Source organism: Stenella coeruleoalba (genome assembly GCF_951394435.1).
Source record: "Stenella coeruleoalba genome assembly, chromosome: 6".
Classification (NCBI taxonomy): Eukaryota; Metazoa; Chordata; class Mammalia; order Artiodactyla; family Delphinidae; genus Stenella; species Stenella coeruleoalba.
In genome coordinates this window covers 66,268,189-66,291,522 of record NC_137151.1, presented here as the reverse complement: position 1 = coordinate 66,291,522, position 23,334 = coordinate 66,268,189, and the positions used below count along the sequence as shown (strand labels likewise).

At 40.4% G+C, this 23,334-nt stretch overlaps 1 protein-coding gene across 12 annotated transcripts in view; it reads right to left on the bottom strand.

Annotated features, from left to right (window-relative positions):
* The window catches only part of MYO3B (myosin IIIB), a 506,873-nt gene that overhangs the window by 452,949 nt on the left and 30,590 nt on the right, over positions 1–23,334 (bottom strand). Inside the window, exons 1-2 of one of the 12 annotated variants that reach the window (XM_079925181.1) lie at positions 10,222–10,265; positions 5,663–5,716 (exon numbers count right to left, since the gene is read on the bottom strand). The exons of the other annotated variants lie outside the window; for them this stretch is intronic. Of the exons in view, the coding sequence (XP_079781307.1) occupies positions 5,663–5,682 (20 nt within the window). The 5' untranslated portion in view covers positions 5,683–5,716; positions 10,222–10,265. Of the gene's footprint in view, positions 1–5,662; positions 5,717–10,221; positions 10,266–23,334 lie in introns of those variants that run through there. 12 annotated transcript variants of the gene reach the window in all.

The window sequence follows — 23,334 nt, the reverse complement described above, 5'->3', positions numbered from 1 at the left end:
AGTCTAAATATAGGTATTATTGGGCTAAATTTGACGTGATGGCAGGGCTACGTTCCTTCTGAAGGTTCTATGGTAGCAGAGGATCTGTTTCTTTGTCTTTTCCAGCTTCTAGAGGCCACCTGCAACCTTTGGCTTGTGGTCTCTTCTCCATCTTCAAAGCCAGCAGCATAGCATCTTCAAATCTCTCTCAGACTATGACCCCTGACTGGCCTGCCCCCTCTTTCTCTTATAAGGATTTTTGTATTTACGTCAGGCCCACAGATAATCCAGGTAATATTCCTATCTCAAGATCCCTAATTTAATCAGTCTGCAAAGTCCCTTTGGCCATGCAAGGTAACATAGTCACAGGTTCTGGGGATTAGGACATGCACATCGGGGCAGGGGCATGGCGTGGCGCATTATTCTGGCTACCACCTGTTCTAAAACTGTGGCTGGCATTTAGCAGCGAGCAGTGCCCTGGGAAGGCAGCCTAGAAATAATGAATGAAACACATTTTGAGAGTGAAGGAGACGATTGTTTGAATCCTGGCTTTGGCCACTTACTAGCTATAGGGCCTTGGCCAATATATTCAAACCCTCTGAGCCTCAGTTTTTTTTCACTTGTAAAATGGGACCACAGTACCTACTTCATTTTGTTGTTATAAGGATTAAAGAGAAAACAAACATAAAGCATCTAGCTCCCAATCCACAGTGGGTGTTGAATAAATGTGAGTCAATTCTTCTCGCCTATACATTGAAAGGGCACAGCGGCATTAAAGCCAGTTACATGCTGATTTGTTTTCTACTGACATGAGGTTAATTACTATTAATTTCAGTGCAGAGAGGATTTCTCTGGCCCAGAAAGTTAAGGATGAACAGTCGATTGTGGGCTTTCTCTGTTAGCCAACACTGTTAAATACCAGCAGGGCTGCTTGAAAACCTGCTCTACTCAGTAGCTTAAATGTCAACCTGATTTAAGACAATGGAAAGGATTTCTCTTTATCTCCAATTCTCAGTTACCTCCTAGGAAAGATGCCTATAGCCAGGAGTCACCAAATCATGTTTTAAATCTGTAGAAAATGATACATTATGGAGGAGTTCATATTAGAGGGCATTTAAAAATGCCAAGTTTCTAAATAATTTTTATTATACTTTTAAAATTTAGAAGTCATATATGCACAATATATGTTGAGTTGACAAAACTGACCAAAGAAAAAAATGCAATAACTATTCCAATGTCATCAATTGGGATGTCATGGATAAAGCATTAGTTTTGGAGTTAGATGACTGTGATTATCAGGAGACCCATGTCCAAGTCCTGCCTATACCACTCCCTGCTGTGTGACCTCAACTGGTTCACATTACCTCTCTGGGCCTTATTTATAAACTCACAGGATTACTACAGGGATTAACTAAGATTTTAAATGTGAAACCACTACATGAGTATAGGATACTGTTATTCTTTATTCATCCAATAAACATTTATTTTATCTTTATACTGTGGTAGATACTAAAATGAAAAGAGAATGAAAAATGAGCAAGACTCTGTTGTCTACCTTCAAGGCTCTCTCAAGCTAAGGGGGAAAGGGACAGAAACATATTATTTTTATAAAATTTCTCCTTTAATATTGTTATTTTTTAGCTGAAGTACAACTTACTTAAAGTGAAATGCTCAGATCTTACATGCACTATTCAGTCTAATTTTGTCAAGTACACATCAAGAGACAAAACATTTCCACCACCCCAGAATGTTCCCTTGTACCCATTTCCAGTCAATCCACACTCCTTTCTTAAGCAACAACTGATCAGCTTTCTATCATCATAGGTTAGTTTTGCCAGTTCCAAAATTTCATAGAAGTGGAATCATACAGTATTTACTTTTCTGTGTTAGGCTTCTTTCATTCAGCATATTTTTTTAATATTGACCCATGTTTTCACACTCATCGGTAGTTCTTTTGTGGTTCGTTGGTTGGTTGATTGGTTGGTTGGTTGGTGTGCTTTGCTGAGTAGTATTCCTTTTCTGGATAAATCACATTCCCCATAGTCCAAGATGGAGTTGCTGACGCTTTGTTTTTGTTTGATATCTACCTTGTCTGTCTCGTTCCCTTTGTAATCTCATTGCTTAATATAGTGTCTGGCACATGAGAGGCACTCAGTAAAATTCTGGTAAATAAATGAAGGAATGAATGGTGAGCTGGGCAAAAAAAGGAGCTGGAACTAAACAGCACCCAAACTGTTTTACCATCTTTGATCCTGCCATCAAGTAGCAACTACCCCTTCAACTCTCAAATCACTTTTCCCAACTATCTGAGCAAGAGTAGAGATATGAGAATCACCACTGTGGCTCTTTTCAAGTCACATAGGCCTACCGCACTGTCCCCCGCCACCCCCAGGTGACAAGCCAGGTGGTTCTCAACCCTGGCTGCACACTGAGCTTTTAAAAACACAAGACCTGGCTTTACCCTCAGCAATTCTCATTTAATTGGGCCACGGTGGGGCCCAGGCGCCTGTCCACGATGGCTGATGTGATCAGCAACAACAGTAGTATCTTGATTATACAGAAATGATCTTATTCAAGTAGTTCATTAAGACTTGCACCATGTTTACTATTATTTACTATGCAGTTAGCAGGCCAGATGCTTAGAGCCAGGAGCTACCATTTTATAGGAACAGATTAGAGAAAAATGAGCAGCATCGTGCATTTTATACTCTTAGCATAACCCAAAAGAGAGCACATAATTGGTGGCACATTAAAAATCCTGTACACTGGGTGTACTCTGATGCTTTCGCAAAAATGTTCCTATAAAAGGGGTTCGTCTTCAAGGAATTCATGGAAAAGACTCTGACAAGTACAGGTTTCTAGTAACTGACTATACTGCTGAACTGAATGAATAAGCATTTTCAGAACTCTAATGGAAAACTGATGAATTCATGAAAGTGCTAACAAAAGATCAAGATGAAAAAATAAATTAATTACATGGGACGGAGTGAACTGATGAGGATGATTATAATTTTTGTGACTTTCTGTTTGAATTAAAAAAAAATCCCACAAGGACTTAGAGGCAAAAAATATACAAATCAATTTTCATTGCAAAGTAAAGGAGCTGTTACAGTGGAGGATTACTGGACTGAATGTCAATATTATGACATAGTCTGAGGGTGTTTCGTGTTTGGTAATTGCAATCATCGTTGCTTTTGTTGTGGTCATCCACTTACAATGCTTGGTGTCAGTTTATTTATCTCTTGTAAAAATAAAATACAGGGGCTTCCCTGATGGCCCAGTGGTTGAGAGTCCACCTGCCAATACAGGGGACACGGGTTCGTGCCCCGGTCCGGGAGGATCCCACATGCCGCAGAGCGGCTGGGCCCGTGAGCCATGGCCGCTGAGCCTGAGCGTCCAGAGCCTGTGCTCCGCAATGGAAGAGGCCACAGCAGTGAGGGCCCCGCGTACCGCAAAAAAAAAAAGACTCCTGCAATCACTTCACCTCTCTGCTCTCAGTGTCCTCATGTGTAAAATGGGCAGTGTATTAAGATGCCAATTATAAATGACAGAAACATAACCTCAACTAGCTTTTTTCAAACTAGCTTTTTTTAAAACATAAAAATGTTTCTTGGCTCACATTCCAGAAACATCAAGGGACTGATGGATTTCAGGCATCACTCAAAGGATTTAATCAGAGTTCTCTCCATCTTTCTAACAGGATCTCTCTACATGGAAAACCAGATGGCCACCAGCCACCCATGGTGTATAACTTATAGCCCCTACAGTAGACTAACAGTTCCAAAGAAAGGTCCTAGGGAGGATTCTGATTGGTCTTGCTTGGGTCATGCATCCTTTATTATCCAATAAACCAGTAAACATAAGTAAGTGTTTCCCTAGGTTCTGTGAGCTGTTCTAGCAAGTGATCTAATCCAAGGAGGAAGTCATGGAATCTCTGATTCACGGCCAAGTCAGACAGAAATTGTGGGTAACCTGGGGATCTACTACTTGTGATTGGCATCTGAATTGAGGCTGGGGGGCAGTCCTGTGGGGCTGGGCCCTTTAACTCTGGGGTCTGCACTAACTCTAGGCAGTTAGTGTCAGAATAGCTTGGTGTGGAAAACTCACACATCTGGCATCAGAAGTATTTTGAGTGTGGTAATAGTACAAGAGTAAAGGAGAAACGGAGTTTTTCCAAGTCACTACCCCAAGTGAGGGATCTCCAATCAGCGGCACAGGAGGGACCTGTCCTAGGAAAAGCCCAGTGCAGTACCCCAGACAGTCATCTATGGCCTGCTTTCTCTTCTTTCTACCAATCCTATTTCCAAGACTGGGCGGAGTTTCTCTTTCACTTCTGAGAACTTGTTCGAACACAGCCTTGTTCTGCATTTAAAATCCCATATCTTCACACTATCCTCTCAGAGACATACTCCCCTCCTGCCCCCTTAACTGAGATGGACCTGGAATTGGACTGGAATTTTCCATTGCCTTTTGGCCTGGGTGTTCTAACCTGTTGGCCACTGGCCTTTATCTGGGAAGGGGCCACTACTTCTGCCCCAGGGTTTTCCTTACCCACTTAAGCTCACACTCATATTCCCTGCATGTCTTGTAAGCTATGTTAATCCCTTCCTGGAAAATATTCTTGGTAGAAAGATTAGTGGGGGTTCAGAGTTTCAAAGAAAGGAGAGCAGAGTTTCAAAGAAACAGTGATCAGTTGTCTTAAAGGCCACCAGAAGACTGAGGACCAGGAAAAGCCATTTGACTTAGCTAGTGGGGGCTAAAGGTAGCTTTCAAAGATGCTAAGCAACTGAGGCAAAAGACACATTGCAGGAGTGAAGAACAGAGGAGCTGTAAACCACTTTTTCCCCCAAATTCATCAATGACAGGAAGGGAAAAATAGGATGAAGAGAAAGGGGGAGCCATATGGTCAACTGAAACTTTTTCTCAAGGTAGAAAAATACCTAGAGTTATTTTCCAGCAGAGAATAAAGAAATAGAATACGAAACCAAAGTCTAAGGTGCAATAAAATTTCCCTCTTGTTGATGAAATATTTCTATTTGTCATCAAGAATTAATTTCACTTTCCAAAAGCTTTATTGAGCCAGTAAAGTGTATATAAATATAGGTACTCTTTCACATGGATTTTTGGATTTTGAAAAGCTAATACCTGCAAATGCTTCTAAAATGACAAGCCTTGTAGGACTCTCTGACCCCTTTTGATTACACTCAGTTGGCATGAAAAGCAGTAACTGAAGTATTAAGAATCAATTAACAGTGATCTGGCTGATTGTCATTACACCTTTAATTAGCAGTATTGGTTTCAGTATCACAGTGCAATGGTTAGTGGCTGTAAATAAATTGATTGCCCAGCCACCAGCTGACATTTTGAAAACCTCGATACATCATTACTTTTTTCTGCTACTAATTAAGATTTATATCTTCCACTGTATTAATATTGCAAATGCCTTTGTGATGAAGGTAGCATTTTTCCACTGCCTTTGTGTCCATGGGTCTCATGGTTACAGTGTAGACACTCTGGGACCACGGACTTGTAAACTCCACCCCAGGACTCAGTTCAAACTGGATCCTCTGCTGATTCATCCAACAGATATTTATAAAAGGACGACCACATGCAAATCACTGTGCTAAATGCTAGGGCAAGGCAGGAGGAGAGAAGGGAATACCAAGATAAATAAGGCACTCACCCTGAATTTAGGAAGTTCATTACTTCCGGAGGATACACACAGTGTAGGTACTCACTGTAATACAGTAGGATGCAAATTACAATAGGCTAGAAATAAAGTGAATAGGGGCACAGAAAATGGAGCTATTAGTTCTGATTTCCAACAAGTGACTTTTTAAAATGCCTATTGTCACAAATATTCAAGGGCTCACCCCTAAGTCATAGAAAAGGGAAAGGGATTTTTATTGGTTAATTACATGGCCAGTCTGGACATTCGTGAAGAAGCAGCTCATCCATCTCCAGCCATAATTCCCCCTCCACGGGGAACAGAGACCAGCACAGCCTGAGTGTGGCTCTGGCTTGGCTTTCCACTCATTGGCCACAGTGTCAGTGCCGCTACCTTGCAGGGCATAACTTCTCACTTCCTCCCAAAGCAGCTCTATGTCAACTATTGCCGATTTAATTATACTTCTACTGCTATGATTAAATCATTATGTATAAGAATCACTTTGAAAGCATTTTTAAAAGCCCCTTTTCAGGCCCCACTTTAAGAGATATTATTTAAACTGATAGCCTAGGTTATTTTGATGCTAGAAGTCTCCAAACCAAATTTTGAGAAATATGGCCTAACCCAGCTTTCTAGCTTTACGACTGAGAAAACTGAAGCCAGAGAGGTAACTGCCCTAGGACCCAGGTAGTGTATAATAACAGCAAAGACTTACATAGCACTCGATACGAGCAGATGTGCTGCCAGATGTTTTACACATGCACCAGTAGTTCCTTTAATCCTCACAACTCTCTAAGGTAAATATAGGTACCATTTCTTTTTACAGATGAAGAAACTGAGGAACAGAGAGGTGAACTAAATTGCCCGAGGCCACACAGTGAGAAAATATCAAATCTAGCCTTAGAACCCAGACTACCTGTCTTCAGAGCCCACCATAGTCACTACCCCACCGGGCAAATGTGGGTCAGAACCCAGGCCGTCTGACTCCCAGGCCAGGGTCCCACACCACATTACCTTGAAGGCTGTGATTCTCAAGTAAGGACTTGTATGTTCTTCTGCTGGCCACTGAGAGCTCCGGTGGTTTTTCCTTCTGGGGAGAGCTGGCTTGTTTTGGAGACTTGCCCACATCACTTTTCTTCCTTTGCAACGTTCTACACTTCTCTTTGCTTAGAGTATCTTGAGAATCAGAGGAGCTCAACTTCAGAGCTACAAGTAAGCTTCGCTTTAACTGATACATTCTTTGGGCAATTAAACTGATGCATCCATTAGCAGTTCTGGTAGGGCCAGGAGGAAAAAGATATCGCATATCCATCGCTGAGTGTGTGCTGAATATGAGAACCCCCAAATTATACTTCCAACTTTGCCTCAACGTTGAAATTTTCATTTTTTTTTCTGCCTGAACTGACTGAGAGTCCAAACTTCTCATGGAAGAGTTTGGAAAAGAAGTTCCAGGTCATTAAGAAGAAAGTATAGGAAGCTGGGTTGACAGAAATAAGTTCCAAAGCACAAGGTCCTGACTACAGATTCCAGTGCACCCATCTGCACAAGAGAATAACCTTCATGAGACATTTCTCTTTATGACTCTGCTGTTTGGAATCTCTGGCAGGCTGTAACATCAATTAAGCAAAGCTTTTTATTTCTGAGTCCCTTCATTAAAAAAACAACACAAATTCTCCCTGGTCTCCTTAGTAAGCCCTTCCTTGCTGCTTTGTTGCTTGGTGCGATAGCTAAAGGTTCCCATTCCAGCTGGGTCTGCAGCTCTGACTCAACTGCCGACTACTTCCTGATATTCAGAAATCTCATCTCCAGGTCCCTGTTGTTTTCCTGTGTGAGGCTGATTGCTGGCTCTGGCTCCCAGGAGGCTCCTGGCTCAGCCAAAATGCCAGCTTCCTACCCCATGGCCTTGTTCTCAGAACCTCTATCCTTGGTCAGCAAACTGCTTCTCCACCAACCTTCTTCACCATGCTGGTCCTGCACAATGCAGTCATCATGGTAAGTCAGCCAGGGTGTGGTCCCGAAGCCAGGGCCATACAGTACAAGACGCAGAGCTCACTTTTGTTGGACTTATGTTTTCACCAGCTGCTGCCCTCTGGATTGTCAGAACTAACAATTGTGGGAATGGTGTTGCCTGGGATTTACTGCTGGACCAGCCTACAGCAAGGAAAACGGTTGTTATGCAATGTGGACTGGGATCTAAGTAGTCTTCACTGGTTTTGCCACATTCAAGGCTTTTGTAGATGCCCTTTATCAGGTGGAGGAAGTTCCCCTCTATTCCTAGTTTGTTGCAGCTTTTTAATCATGAATCAATGTTGAATTTTATTTTCAAATACTTTTTCTGCATCAGTTGATGTGATCACATACTTTTTCTTCTTTAGACGGTTAATAGGGTGAATTATGTTGACTGATTTTCGAACACTGAATGCCTCACGTTCCCAGGACAAACCCCACTTGGTTGTGATGTATTATTCTTTGTTTATGTGTTGGATTTGATGTGCTAATATTTTGTTGGGGATTTTTGTGTTGGTCATTGGTGTTCCATCAGGATTTTGGTCTGGAATATACTTTTTTGGTACTGCCTTAATCTAGTTGTGGTATCAGTGCTGGCCTCATAAAATGAGTTGCGAAGTGTTTCTTCCTCTTCTATTTTCTGAAAGAGATAATGTTGGACTGATTTCTTCTTTAAATATTTGGTAGACTTAGCTAGTGAAACCATCTGGTTTTTGGAAGGCTTTTGATTATGAATTCAATTACTTTTGATAGTTATAAGACTATTCAAGTTATCCATTTCATCTTGGGTTAGTTTTGGTAGTTTTTGGTTTTTTGAAAAACTGGTCCATTTCATCTAAGCTGACATATTTATGTGCATAACAACTGAAGCATCATTTCTGCAGCCTCAAGGAAATGAATTCTGCCAAACAACCTGAGGAAGCTCTTCCCTAGTTGAGACTCTGATGAGGCCACAGACCCAGCTGCAGCCTGTTGATACCCTGAAGTAAAGTAGATAATCCAGCTAAGTCATGCCCAGACTTCTGACCAATGGAAACTGTGAGATAATAGATCTGTGCTGTCTTAAGCAAGTTTGCAGTAATCTGTTATGCAACAGAGAAAGCTAATACAATCTTCACCTGTATGACTATATTTGAAGTGAGTTCTTACAGACAGAATACAGGTGTGTTTAGCTCATTTACATTTAATATACTTATTGATAAGTTTGTACTTAGGGTCTAAAATTTTATTGTTTTCTGTTTTTTATTTCTCTGTAGTTCTTGTCTGTGTGTGTGTGTTTTAAAATTCATTTTGACAATCTCTGCCCTTGATTAATATTAGCTGGAGTTAGTTGCCTCTTCTCTGCCTTCTTTTGGGTTATTTGAACATTTTTTATTATTCCATTTAAATTTATTAATGTATTTTCTAACTGTATATTTTTGTATAATTTTTTCAGTGGTTGCTTGAGTGATTACAACTAAACCAAAATTCCACTTGAAATGATAAAACACAAGTTGACTATGAAACAAAACACTAAGTATGAATTAGTATTACCAAATGGAAAATGATGTAGTGGAATGGAATGAAATAAAAAGAGCCTGTGGCCCATTGTTCCAACTCAACCCAGAATGCCAGAGTGTCAAGATGCTCAAAAATAAATTTTCTTTTGCACTACCAAGTTGAAAAATATTGAAACCTTTCCTAGGTCATTTATCTCATGTATTTATGTTCTTTGGCCAGATTTTATATAATCAAGAAATTGGGTTTTTTAATGTTTCTTTTCCCTTCCTCTATAGATCCCCATACCCCGGCTAGAGGTGGGGTTTATGGGGCCTCTGGCACTGTTTTAAAAAGTGATCACAGTTCAGAAGTTGGATCCCAGCAAAGTATCTTTCATCACGGGTCAGTCCTTACTGTGTCTAGCAGACCAGACACACCTACCACTGGAAGTCAATGCTATGAGAAAGGTTCAGGCTAAGATGGTAGTTCAGACTCTCACTCTGGTGGGTATACTGGAGTAAGCCTGAACCAGACCTGCAGCTCCACAAAGCCCCAAAGCAGATACTGGCCCATTCCCCATCATTTTGAGTTGCACCAGTACACCTCTCTATTCATCCTCTGTCCTTCACCTGAGTGAAGTAGGGTGGTAGCCATGAGTCCTGGCCAATTCTCCCCTCCCTACGATAATTGTGTCCAGCACCGTGCCAAGGATCTCTCAGTCCCTGGGCCCTTAGCATTGTCCTCAATGGTGAAGATGTTAGGATTTCTTGAGGCTCCATCATAGAAGAGGTCCACACAGTCACCAGAACAGCAGAAGGTAGTGAGAGGTAACTGAGCAGAGAAGTGCCATGTGTGCAGCCAGACAGAACTGTCCAGAGCCTCGCCTTGGCCAGACACAGGCAGCACCTGAAGAGCACCATTTGGATCACTGCAAAGTCCTGTGATGGAGGCGACCTTAATTAAGTCCATTTAGAAATACTTGAAAGGTGGGAGGGGGAAGGCACAGCTACACTTTCTCACTATTCTGTGAACCTCTGATGACCCTGAGCCCTAAATGCTTAGGGAGGTTCTGTTCCAGTTGCTCTTACCTTGTTTCTTCCTCGTTCCTTCCCTTTGACTTTAATTCTCTTCCCCCTAGGTCTATGAACACCAAAGAGGACATGTATACAGTTGCAGTATATCATTCACAGAATCCAAGGGACACAAATAATTACTTAGTACTGAAAAGATTAAACACAAATGGGGAAGCATGATCCTTTATAGATAGTTTTGTCTGTGTATAAACGGGCAGGCACACACATGGTTGGCATCTTCTTTACTCCCTCCCTTCCTTCCTTCCTTCCTCCTTCCTTCTCTCTTCCCTCCCTCCCTTCCCCCTCCCTCCTTTCTTTTCTTTTCTCCTTCCCACCTTCCTTCCTTTCCTCCTTCCTTCAATAAATATTAATCAAATATTCACTCCATACCTGGTTCTGTGTTAGGCACTGGGACACTTGTGGTCTAAGAATCATTCTGTAAGAGTTAAAAAACACTACTGCCCATTCTTTCTTTGCGTACTTATGTGATTGTAGCTGGGTACATGGTTAGACTGATTTTCCAGTCTCTATTACAGTTATGTGTGGCCATAACTGTATGGATAATGAGAAGCAATGTGTGACACTATGACCAAAGCTTTTAAGAAGCAGATGTGTGACAACTAGGGCACCTACCGGGCACTGGTGGGGGACCACAGACACCTAAGGGGATGGGAGGAACCCCCGGTGACCAGCTTGCAGGATCGTGGTTCCCAGGCCGGAGGTCGGGCCTGAGCTCCTGTGGTGGGAGCTCCGAGTCCAAACCACTGGACTAACAGAGAACCTCAGACCGCGGGGAATATTAATCAGAGTGAGGCCTCCCGGGGGTCCTCATCTCAGCACCAAGACCCGGCTCTATCCAACAGCCTGCAAACTCCAGTGCTGGATGCCTCAGGCCAAACAACCAGCAAGACAAGAATACAGCCCCATCCATCCAAAAAAAAAAAAAAAAAAATGACACGACAAAAACATGTTACAGATGAAGGAGCAAGGTAAAAACCTACAAGACCAAATAAATGAAGATGAAATAGGCAACCTACCTGAAAAAGAATTCAGAGTCATGATAGTAAAGATGATCCAAAATCTCAGAAACAGAATGGAGAAAATACAAGAAATATTTAACAAGGATCTAGAAGAACTAAAGAGCAAACAAACAGTGATGAACAACACAATAACTGAAATTAAAAATACTCTAGAAGGAATCAATAGCAGAATAACTGAGGCAGAAGAACGAATAAGTGAGCTGGAAGATAAAATGGTGGAAATCACTGCCAGGGAGCAGAATAAGGAAAAAAGAATGAAAAGAATTTAGGACAGTTTCAGAGACCACTGGGAGAACATTAAATGCACCAACATTCAAATTACAGGGATCCCAGAAGAAGAAGAGAAAAACAAAGGGTCTGAGAAAATATTTAAAGAGATTATAGTCAAAAACTTCCCTAACATGGGAAAGGAAATATTCAATCAAGTCCAGGAAGTGCAGAGAGTCCCCATACAGGATAAACCCAAAGAGAAACATGCCGAGACACATATTAATCAAACGATAAAAATTAAATACAAAGAAAAAATACTAAGAGCAGCAAGGGAAAAGCAACAAATAACATACAAGGGAATCCCCATAAGGTTAACAGCTGATCTTTCAGCAGAAATTCTGCAAGCCAGAAGGGAGTGGCAGGACATATTTAAAGTGACCAAAGGGAAAAACCTACAACCAAAATTACTCTACCCAGCATGGATCTCATTCAGATTCCATGGAGAAATTAAAACCTTTACAGACAAACAAAAGCTAAGAGAATTCAGCACCACCAAACCAACTTTAAAACAAATGCTAAAGGAACTTCTCTAGGCAGGAAACACAAGAGAAGGGAAAGACTTACAAAAACAAACCCAAAACAATTAAGAAAATAGTAATAGGAACATACATATTGATAATTACCTTAAATGTAAATGGATTAAATGCTCCAACAAAAAGACATAGGCTGGCTGAATCGATACAAAAATAAGACCCGTATACATGCTGTCTAAAAGAGACTCACTTCAGACCTAGGAACACAAACAGACTGAAAGGGAGGGGATGGAAAAAGATATTCCATGCAAATGGAAATCAAAAGAAAGCTGGAGTAGCAATTCTCATATCAAACAAAATAGACTTTAAAATAAAGACTATTACAAGAGACAAAGAAGGACACTACATAATGATGAAGGGATCAATCCAAGAAGAAGATATAACAATTGTAAATATTTATGCACCCAACATAGGAGTACCTCAATACATAAGGCAAATGCTAACAGCCATAAAAGGGGAAATAGACAGTAACACAATCATAGTAAGAGATGTTAACACCCCACTTTCACCATGGACAGATCATCCAAAATGAAAATAAATAAGGAAACACAAGCTTTAAATGACACATTAAACGAGATGGACTTAATTGATATTTATAGGACATTCCATCCAAAAACAACAGAAAACACTTTCTTCTCAAGTGCTCATGGAACATTCTCCAGGATAGATGATATCTTGGGTCACAAATCAAGCCTTGGTAAATTTAAGAATATTGAAATCGTATCAACTATCTCTTCTGACCACAACACTATGAGACTAGATATCAATTACAAGGAAAAAACTGTAAAAAATACAAACACATGGAGGCTAAACAACATGTTACTAAACAACCAAGAGATCACTGAAGAAATCAAAGAGGAAATCAAAAAATACCTAGAATCAAATGACAATGAAAACACGATGACCCAAAACCTATGGGATGCAGCAAAAGCAGTTCTAACAGGGACGTTTATAGCAGTACAATCTTACCTCAAGAAACAAGACACATCTCAAGTAAACAACCTAATCTTACACCTAAAGCAATTAGAGAAAGAACAACAAAAAACCGCAAAAGTTAGCAGAAGGAAAGAAATCATAAAGATCAGATCAGAAATAAATGAAAAAGAAATAAAGGAAACAACAGCAAAGATCAATAAAACTAAAAGCTGGTTCTCAGAAGATAAACAAAATTGATAAACCATTAAACAGACTCATCAAGAAAAAAAGGGAGAAGACTCAAATCAATAGAATTAGAAATGAAAAAGGAGAAGTAACAACTGACACTGCAGACATACAAAGGATTATGAGAGATTACTACAAGCAACTATATGCCAATAAAATGGACAACCTCGAAGAAATGGACACATTCTTAGAAAAGCACAACCTTCTGAGACTGAACCAGGAAGAAATAGAAAATAAGAACAGACCAATCACAAGCACTGAAATTGAAACTGTGATTAAAAATCTTCCAACAAACAAAAGCCCAGGACCAGATGGCTTCACAGGTGAATTCTATCAAACATTTAGAGAAGAGCTAACACCTATCCTTCTCAAACTCTTCCAAAATATAGCAGAGGGAGGTAATCCTAAACTCATTCTACGAGGCCACCATCACCCTGATACCAAAACCAGATAAAGATGCACAAAAAAAGAAAACTATAGGCCAATATCACTGATGAACATAGATGCAAAAATCCTCAACAAAATACTAGCAAACAGAATCCAACAGCACATTAAAAGGATCATACACCATGATCAAGTGGGGTTTATCCCAGGAATGCAAGGATTCTTCAATATACACAAATCAATCAATGTGATACACCATATTAACAAATTGAAGGATGAAAACCATATGATAATAGCAATAGATGCAGGAAAATCTTTCAACAAAATTCCACACCCATTTATGATAAGAAGTCTCCAGAAAGTAGGCACAGAGGGAACCTACCTCAACATAATAAAAGCCATATATGACAAACCCACAGCAAACATCATTCTCAATGGTGAAAAACTGAAACAATTTCCACTAAGATCAGGAACAAGACAAGGTTGCCCACTCTCACCACTATTATTCAACATTGTTGTGGAAGTTTTAGCCACAGCAATTAGAGAAGAAAAAGAAATAAAAGTAACCCAAATTGGAAAAGAAGTTAAGCTGTCACCGTTTGCAGATGACATGATACTATACAGAGAAAATCCTAAAGATGCTACCAGAAAACTACTAGAGATAATGAATGAATTTGGTAAAGTAGCAGGATACAAAATCAATGTACAGAAATCTCTTGCATTCCTGTACACTAATGATGAAAAATCTGAAAATTAAGGAAACACTCCCATGTACTATTGCAACAAAAAGAATAAAATACCTAGGAATAAACCTACCTAAGGAGACAAAAAACCTGAACACAGAAAACTCTAGGGCGCTGATGAAAGAAATTAAAGATGATACAAACAGATGAAGAGATATACCATGCTCTTGGATTGGAAGAATCAACATTGTGAAAGTGACTATACTACCCAAAGCAATCTACAGATTCAATGCAATCCCTATCAAACAACCAATGGCATTTTTCACAGAACTAGAATAAAAAATTTCACAATTTGTATGGGAACACAAAAGACCCCGAATAGCCAAAGCAATCTTGAGAAAGAAAAATGGAGCTGGAATCAGGTTCCTGGACTTCAGACTATATTACAAATCTACAGTAATCAAGAGAGTACGGTGCTGGCACAAAAACAGAAATATAGATCAATGGAACAGGATACAAAGCCCAGAGATAAACCCATGCACATATGGTCACCTTATTTTTGATAAAGGAGGCAAGAGTATACAATGGAGAAAAGACAGCCTCTTCAATAAGCGGTGCTGGGAAAACTGGACAGCAACATGTAAAAGAATGAAATAAGAATACTTCCTAACAGCATACACAAAAATAAACTCAAAATGGATTAAAGACCTAAATGTAAGGCCAGACACTATAAAACTCTTAGAGGAAGACATAGGCAGAACACCCTATGACACAAGTCACAGCAAGATTCTTTTTGACCCACCTCCTACAGAAATGGAAATAAAAACAAAAATAAACAAATGGGACCTAATGAGACTTAAAAGCTTTTGCACAGCAAAGGAAACCATAAACAAGATGAAAAGACAACCCTCAGAATGGGAGAAAATATTTGCAAATGAAACAACAGACAAAGGATTAATCTCCAAAATATACAAGCAGCTCATGCAGCTCAGTATCCAAAAAACAAACAATCCAGTTAAAAAATGGGTGGAAGACCTAAATAGACATTCCTGTAAGGAAGACATACAGATGGTCAAGAGGCACATGAAAAGATGCTCAACATCACTAATCATTAGAGAAATACAAATCAAAACTACAATGATGTATCACCTCACACCAGTCAGAATGGCCATTATCAAAAAATCTAGAAACAGTAAATGCTGGAGAGGGTGTGGTGAAAAGGGAACCCTCCTGCACTGTCGGTGGGAACGTAAATTGATACAGCCATTATGGAATACAGTGTGGAGGTTCCTTAAAAACTAAAAATAGAACTACCATATGACCCAGAAATCCCACTACTGGACATATACCCAGAGAAAACCATAATTCAAAAAGAGAGATGTACCACAATGTTCGTTGCAGCACTATTTACCATAGCCAGGACATGGAAGCTACCTAAATGTCCATTGACAGATGAATGGATAAAGAAGATGTGGCACATATATACAATGGAATATTACTCAGCCATAAAAAGAAATGAAACTGAGTTATTTGTAGTGAGGTGGATGGATGTAGAGTCTGTCATACAGAGTGAAGTAAGTCAAAAAGAGAAAAACAAATACCATATGCTAACGCATATATATGGAATCTAAAAAAAAAAAAAAAGAAAGAAATGGTACTGATGAACCTAGTTGCAGGGCAGGAATAAAGAGGTAGACATAGAGAATGGCGTTGAGGACATGGGGTGGGAGGGGAAAGCTGGGGCGAAGTGAGGGTAGCATCAACATATATATACTACCGAATGTAAAATAGTTGGCTGGTGGGAAGCAGCAGCATAGCACAGGGGATCTGTTCCATGTTTTGTGATGACCTAGAGGGGTGGGATAGGGAGGATGGGAGGGAGGCTCAAAAGGGAGGGGATATGGGGACATGTGTATGCATACGGCTGATACACTTTGTTGTGCAACAGAATCTAACACAGTATTGTGAAGAAATTATACTCCAATAAAGATCTGTTAAAATAAATAAAGTGAATCTCTTATAAATAGGAGGAAAAAAAACGAAGTAGATATATCTGTTGGTGGGAATGTAAATTGGTGCAGCCACTATGTAGAACAGTAAGGAGGTTCCTTAAAAAACTAAAAGTAGAATTGCCATATGATCTGGCAATCTCACTCCTGGCATATATCTGGAGAAAACTGTAATTCAAAAAGATACATGCACCTCAATGTTCACAGCAGACATGGAAAACAACCTGAATGTCCATCAGCAGATGAATGGATAAAGAAGATGTGGTATATATATGTATGTGTATGTGTGTATATACACACATACACAATGGAATACTACTCAGCTGCAAAAAAGAATGAAAGAATGCTGTTTTCAGCAACATGGATGGACCTAGAGATTATCATACTAGGTGAAGTAAGTCAGAAGGAGAACGACAAATACCATATGATATCATTTATATGTGGAATCTAAAAAATGATACAAATGAACTTACAAAACAGAAGGAGACTCACAAACATAGAAAACAAACTTATGGTTACCAAAGGGGAAAGTCGGGGAGGGGGGGAGGAATAAATTAGGAGTTTGGGAGTAACAGGTACACAGTGCTGTATATAAAATAGATAACAAAATAGACTTACTGTATAGCACAGGGAACTAGGGAACTATATTCAATATCCTGTAATAACTATAATGGAAAAGAATCTGAAAAAAATATATATATGTAACTGAATCACTTTGCTGTACACCTGAAACTACTACAACACTGTAAATTAACTATACTTCAATAAAATAATTTATTTACTTATTTATAAAAGAACTAGATGTGTTTCCCCCATGCTCTTTCCTCTTCTACACATTGGGTACAGGCCAAAATGAGGGGGTGGCAAGGCCCCAAGAGGGAAAGGAAGTACATTGACGCTCCCGAATCCCCATGTAAAGGAGAGCCACTCATCGACCAGTGGTACATATGTACTTTCTATTATGTTTGTGCCATTACATGGCTTTGGGGGTCTTTTTCTTAGCAGTTAGGCTACCCTAACACAGAAATTGGTATCTCAAAGTAGGGAGCTGCTGTTTGAAAAATGTGCTTATGAGAATTGGCTTGTTTGTTTGGTACCAGATAGCAAAGAAACAGATATAGCAGGTTGGAAAGCTAGAAATTCCTCTTATCCCATAGGCAAAATATTTGATAAAACTGTCTTCTGTGTTAACTTACAAGGTTAATCCAATACCTATAAGGTCTGTAGCTCTAGGGCAGGAGTTAGCAAACTAACACTCATGGGCCAAATTCAGCCTGCTGTCTGGTTGTGTAAATGTTTTATTGGAACACAGTCATGCCCATTCCTTGACATATTGTCTATAGTTGCTTTTGCACTATAACGGAAATGTTGAGTAGTTGCAAATCCTAAAATATATACTACTTGGCCCTCTAGGAAGGATTTGTCAACCCCTCATATCCTGGCGTTGATAGTGACAGTGATGGGACTTGGGTGATGATGGAGCTAAAGGATGGAAAGTGCCTGGGTCCCTGAATCACTATGTGAGGAGAGTCACCCCCACCCCACACCCTACAACCGGGACGTATACTGTTAAATGAATGAGCAATGAACTTCTGTATTTGAATCATTATGTGCTTTGGAAATATATTTGTTTCAGCAGTTTAGATTACCCTATCTGAGGCAGATTGATGGCAAAAATGGCTCCAAATCCTCACTCCTCCCTGGATCTCTTTTCTATATAACTTTGCAGTGCCTGCCCATCATGGGTGGGGTTTTCTGTCCCACCCCTTAACTCTGGGTTCAGCCATGGAATTTACTATGGTCATTGGATGTTAGCAAATACAGCACAATCAAATGCTTGAAAAAGCACTTGCACATTTTCACTTTCTCTCGCTTGTTCCTCTGACTCTGCCATGAGAAGCAGCTCAGACTAGCCTGATAGAGGGTGAGACACACAGAATGGAGCTGGGTTGGCACACTTGTCTCAGCCAAGGTCAGCAGAGCCACCCCCAACTTATTAACTCATAAGCAAAAATAAGTGTTTATTGCTATAGGCCACCGAGATTTTTGTGGTTATTTGTTACACATCATTGTGGTAATGAAACTGAGCAGGGCCCTGTGGGGTCCTCCCGGGTACAAAAGCCCCTCCGCGTCCCCCATTTCTTGTTTGTATAAAAAAAGCTTTAGTCTCCTAGGCTTTCCCCAAATTCCAAACAGCAGACTCGAGCAGTTACTAATTAGAGAAGGGATGGAATGCAGAAACAAAGGAAATCAGTCAATCAAGAAAAGTAATGATAGCTTTAAACAATAGTTCAGAGACAAAACTAAGTCACAGGACTCCTCAAGGGATATACATAACATCGGACATGTATCTTTGAGTTGTTCTGCAGAAACTAGACCCCCCACCCTGGTGGAGGATGGTGACTATGTGATGACCACAAGCATATAGGCCCCAGACTGGCTGGAACCAGAAGGTTGGTGATTAAGATTCCCAAAACATCACCTTGTTACCTTACCACTAACCTTACCACTAACCAATCAGAAGAATGTCCATGAGCTGATCACACACCCTGTGACCCTCACCTCTAATGCTGCCTTTAAAAACCCTCGCCCAAAAGCCATCAGGGAGTTTGGGTCTTTTGAGCACTAGCTGTCTGTTCTCCTTGCTTAGTGCCCTGCAAATAAACACTGTACTTTCCTTCACAACAGCCCAATGTAAGTAGACCGGTGCGTCAGTTGAGCAGATCCTAGCTCAGTTCGGTAACAGTAATAAATAACTGGATATCTACTAATACATACATATGTGTGGTGTTCAGTCTCGTTTATAAGCTGAGGTCCTTATTCTATGTAAAACCTCTCCAAAATCTTATGAGACAGTTACCATGTTCTACTTTCCATATGAGAAAAAATATTCAAGAAGGTGAAGTGACTTGTCCCAGTTGCCCCAATGCCAGAGCTGGGGCTTTAGCTCTGATCTTTCCACTCCACGGCCAGTGGTTTTTGTCACAAAGTCAAAGCAGCCTATCTAACATCCTCAAGTATCATGAATCCAGTGTACTTAGGAGCCAGGCAGGCCACACAAACAGCACAAGGGACCATTCTCATTGGCGGAGAGCTGTCAGGGAGGGGTGGAGATTGAAGGAATTGAAAACCACATGGTCCATCTAACAAGGCTGCCACAGTTCAACTCAGGCCAATTGTTGCCACACAGAAGCGGGGCCCAGGTCGCCACAAGGCTTGGTTTTTCAAGGGAAGCCAGAAGTCTAAAATATTATGTAAATCCTTCTATGTATGAACGTTAGCTCTCTTTTTTAAAGTACAGTGCAGGCCAAATAAAATACGTGTGCAGTGCTTGGCCCAAGAGCTGCCAGCATGTGGCTGTGGTCTTATGTTTACACAGCCTTTCACAGGTTAACAAGTAGTTTTACATCCATTATGTCATTTCTCCCTTACAAAGCCTTTATAACGACAAGAAAAATAGATATTATATGAACACTTTTAGAGATGTGGAAACTGAGGCTTGCAGAAAGTAAATAATTTGCCCAAGTTCAGATAAACAGTAAGTAAGAGTCAAGACTAGCGTCCACAGGCCTTCAGGTTTCTGTACCATTTTATTCCTCTTTCACATAAGACGCGCAGGATGATTGAAAGCTCTCCCGTGTCTGACGCACAAGGGACAGGCACGCAGAGGCTCCGTTATTTCAGGAAGGCATGGTCTTGTCAGGTCTCCAACACTCTGTGCTGTGGGCAGATCTTTGTTTAAATTAGGGAACTGATTATAGTCACTCCCCCAAAGTGTTTACTTTCTCTGATTATTTTCTTCTTTTTCTCTGTAAGTGAACCATATCTACTTATTTAATTTATAAAATTCTGCCTGTGCATCAAATAGCCTTAGACTATAAAAACAAAGAAAAGTCATAATTAAGGTATTATAGAGTTTTAAATGCTAGCAGAAATAATGACAAAAGACAGAGGCATCAAATCTATAAATTCAGCATAAAATTACATTAATAATTTCCTTCCAGTATCCAATCAAGGTAGCTCAGCAGACTGCAAAGGTAATATCCTATGCAGCAAAGCACCTAACAAATAAATGGCCCTCCTCAAAACAACCATGTAATTTCTACACAGGAAGCAGTACTGTTTTTACTGATTTGCTCTTTACCTGGTTTGTTTGGGTTTTTAAAAAAATTTATTTATTTATTTTTGGCTGCGTAGGGTCTTCATTGCTGCGCACAGGCTTTCTCTAGTTGCGGCAAGTGGGAACTCATTCTTCCTTGCAGTGCACAGGCTTCTCATTGCGGTGGCTTCTCTTTGTTGCCAAGCACGGGCTCCAGGCGCACAGGCTCCAGGCGCACGGACTTCAGTAGTTGTGGCACGTGGGCTCAGTAGTTGTGGCACACGGGCTTAGTTGCTCTGAGGCATGTGGGATCTTCCTGGACCAGGGCTGGAACCCGTGTCCCCTGCATTGGCAGGTGGATTCTTAACCACTGCGCCACTAGGGAAGTCCCTCCTCTTTAACCAGTTTAACGATGTTTATATTTGAGAGGGAGGGAGAAGTGTAGGAGGCAGGGAAAATGAGATGTCTTTTCACAGTTCACAGCTGGCCAGGAGTGGCCATGAAGGCTTTAGAAAGTCAGGGCATTCCTGGAGTCATCTGGGTCTCTATTCTGAGGGCTCTGGTTTTTCAAATGGGCCTGAAAGTTTGAAGTGAAAGATAACATAGGTACACGGAGACAGCAGCAGGGATGCACAAGGACAGCCATCCATACCGGGTAGGTATCCATCTTCAGGAGGAAGACCATTCACAGACAGTTCTATTTCCACAAGTGCTAATGAGACCTTTGACACAACAGCTTATAAACTTACAGCAGTCCACAGATTGCCCAGAAAAGCAAACACAGTTTAGTCGAGCAGAAAATGTGTTTGAGAAATCCCCTTGTTGAAATTTCAGTCTTTTTTCTTATATTTTTGACATTGAAAAATATATTTGCTTTGGCCTAGCTTTGGAAAAAAAAACAAGCAACCCAAGGTCTTTTTATAGGAGCAAAATAAATAAAGATTCCTCTCTCATCCTGCCAAGCAAATAAAGCGACTACTCGATAAGCAGAAATTATACCTCAAGTCCTTAAATAATCATCCCCAATACAAGCTCTGTTAGCTACCACTGATTGCTTCTTTTTTCTAAGCAACTCACTCAGCAGAAAATATTTCCAAAACATCAGAGTGATAGAATTGAGTCCTGAGGAGACATGACAACTAGAGAAGTGAGCCGAGGAGAAAGACTAGGGGTGTGGGTTCTCCATCACGAGAGTCCCAGAGCGCTCCGCTTTAGAGTTGAAGCTTTTGAAAAGATTCTTTTAGCAGAGCTTTAACCTCTCCCATCAAAGCTATAGCCGGGGTGAATCTCCCCTTTGAAGTAGGCAGCGTTTCCCAACTCGCTAAACGTTTGTAGTTTTCAGCCCAGATGCTTGTAGGCGGTTGCTTCCAGGGAGTTTGGGAGCTGCCTACAAGGGCACTTTGCAGAGCCAGGCAGTGCCTCGAGTCCCGGCTGGCTGAACACCCAGATAACGTGCAATGGGGAGACTGTAAGGTCAGCTTCCTCCCTCCACCAGCAGATTTGGCACCAGATAAATCCATTAATATTTCCCCTTGAAAGAATCAGGACTTGTCAAATGCAGAGAGGGTGGAGCTTCCCTCGCATCCCACAATTGCTGTTATAGATATCTTTAGCGAGTGACCAAATACCAGTATTTAGGATTCCCACAATGGACTTTCTTGGTTAAAATATATATGCCGGATTTATTTTTCCATACAGTCAACCCCTTCTGGGCTCTTGTCTATAATATTCTCTCTAATGAAAGATTACCGGGGTTTAAAATGAGAGTTTTATTAGAGCCTGCCTAAGTTATATCCAATCAGAGCATTTTAGTTCAAATCCATTGTCCTTTTTACTTCATGTCAAATAGACGGAATCTTAGATAAGCAGCATTTGAACACCAAACAGTTGCCTGCTCCAAACTCACCTTCTTTTCACTATAGATTCATCTCTAATTATTCACTCCACAAACACCTGTCAAAGGTCACTCTGGGAAAACTGCTGTGCCAGGCCTGGGGACGTGACAGTGAGCAAAACACTGTTCCCACTCCCAACAGATATTACAGTCAAGTTGGGGAGATCCTGTGCAAACTCCTTTTTCAGATTCCAAAGAAAGTTGCCTTCTCCCTTCATCTTATGTGAGACTGAGTATCCTACTTCTCTTTCTTATTAAAAACTTCTGATTATGAAAGGTAAATGTACTCACTAAAAAGCTGAAAAATATTAAGAGGTAGGAAAGAGAAAAGTAAAATCATACATAATCCTCTCACTAAGGGATAACTGTTAAAACATCAGGGAGGCAACGTTCATGTATATAAATAATGCCATTTGCAGCAACATGGATGGACCTAGAGATTATCATACTAAGTGAGGTAAGTCAGACAGAGAAAGACAAATATATGATATCACTTATATGTGGAATCTAAGAATATGACCCGAAGAACTTATCTACAAAACAGAAAGAGACTCACCACATAGAGAACAGACTTGTGGTTGCCAAGGCAGGAGGGTGGAGAGGGATGGATTGGGAGTTTGGGATTGGCAGATGCAAACTATTATATATAGAATGGATAGACAACAAGGTCCTACTGTATAGCACAGGGAACTATATTCAATATCCTGTGATAAACCATAATGGAAAAGAATATAAAAAAGAATGTAAATATATAACTGAGTCACTTTGCTGTACAGCAGAATTTAAACACAACATTGTAAATCAACTATATGCCAATAAAATTTAAAAAATAAAAAACATCAGGGAGGCATATATTTCCAGGCCTTTTTTAGTGTGTGTGCGTGTGTGTGTGTGTGTGTTTCTGCAATTATATACACTATTTTGTTAGGTTTATTGATAAAAGAAAAGGTACAAGAGAGAACAAAGAAGAGAGGGAGAGAAACAGAGACAGATTTTAAAATTTTTATTTTATATTGGAGTATAGTTGATTTACAATGTGGTGTTAGTTTCAGGCA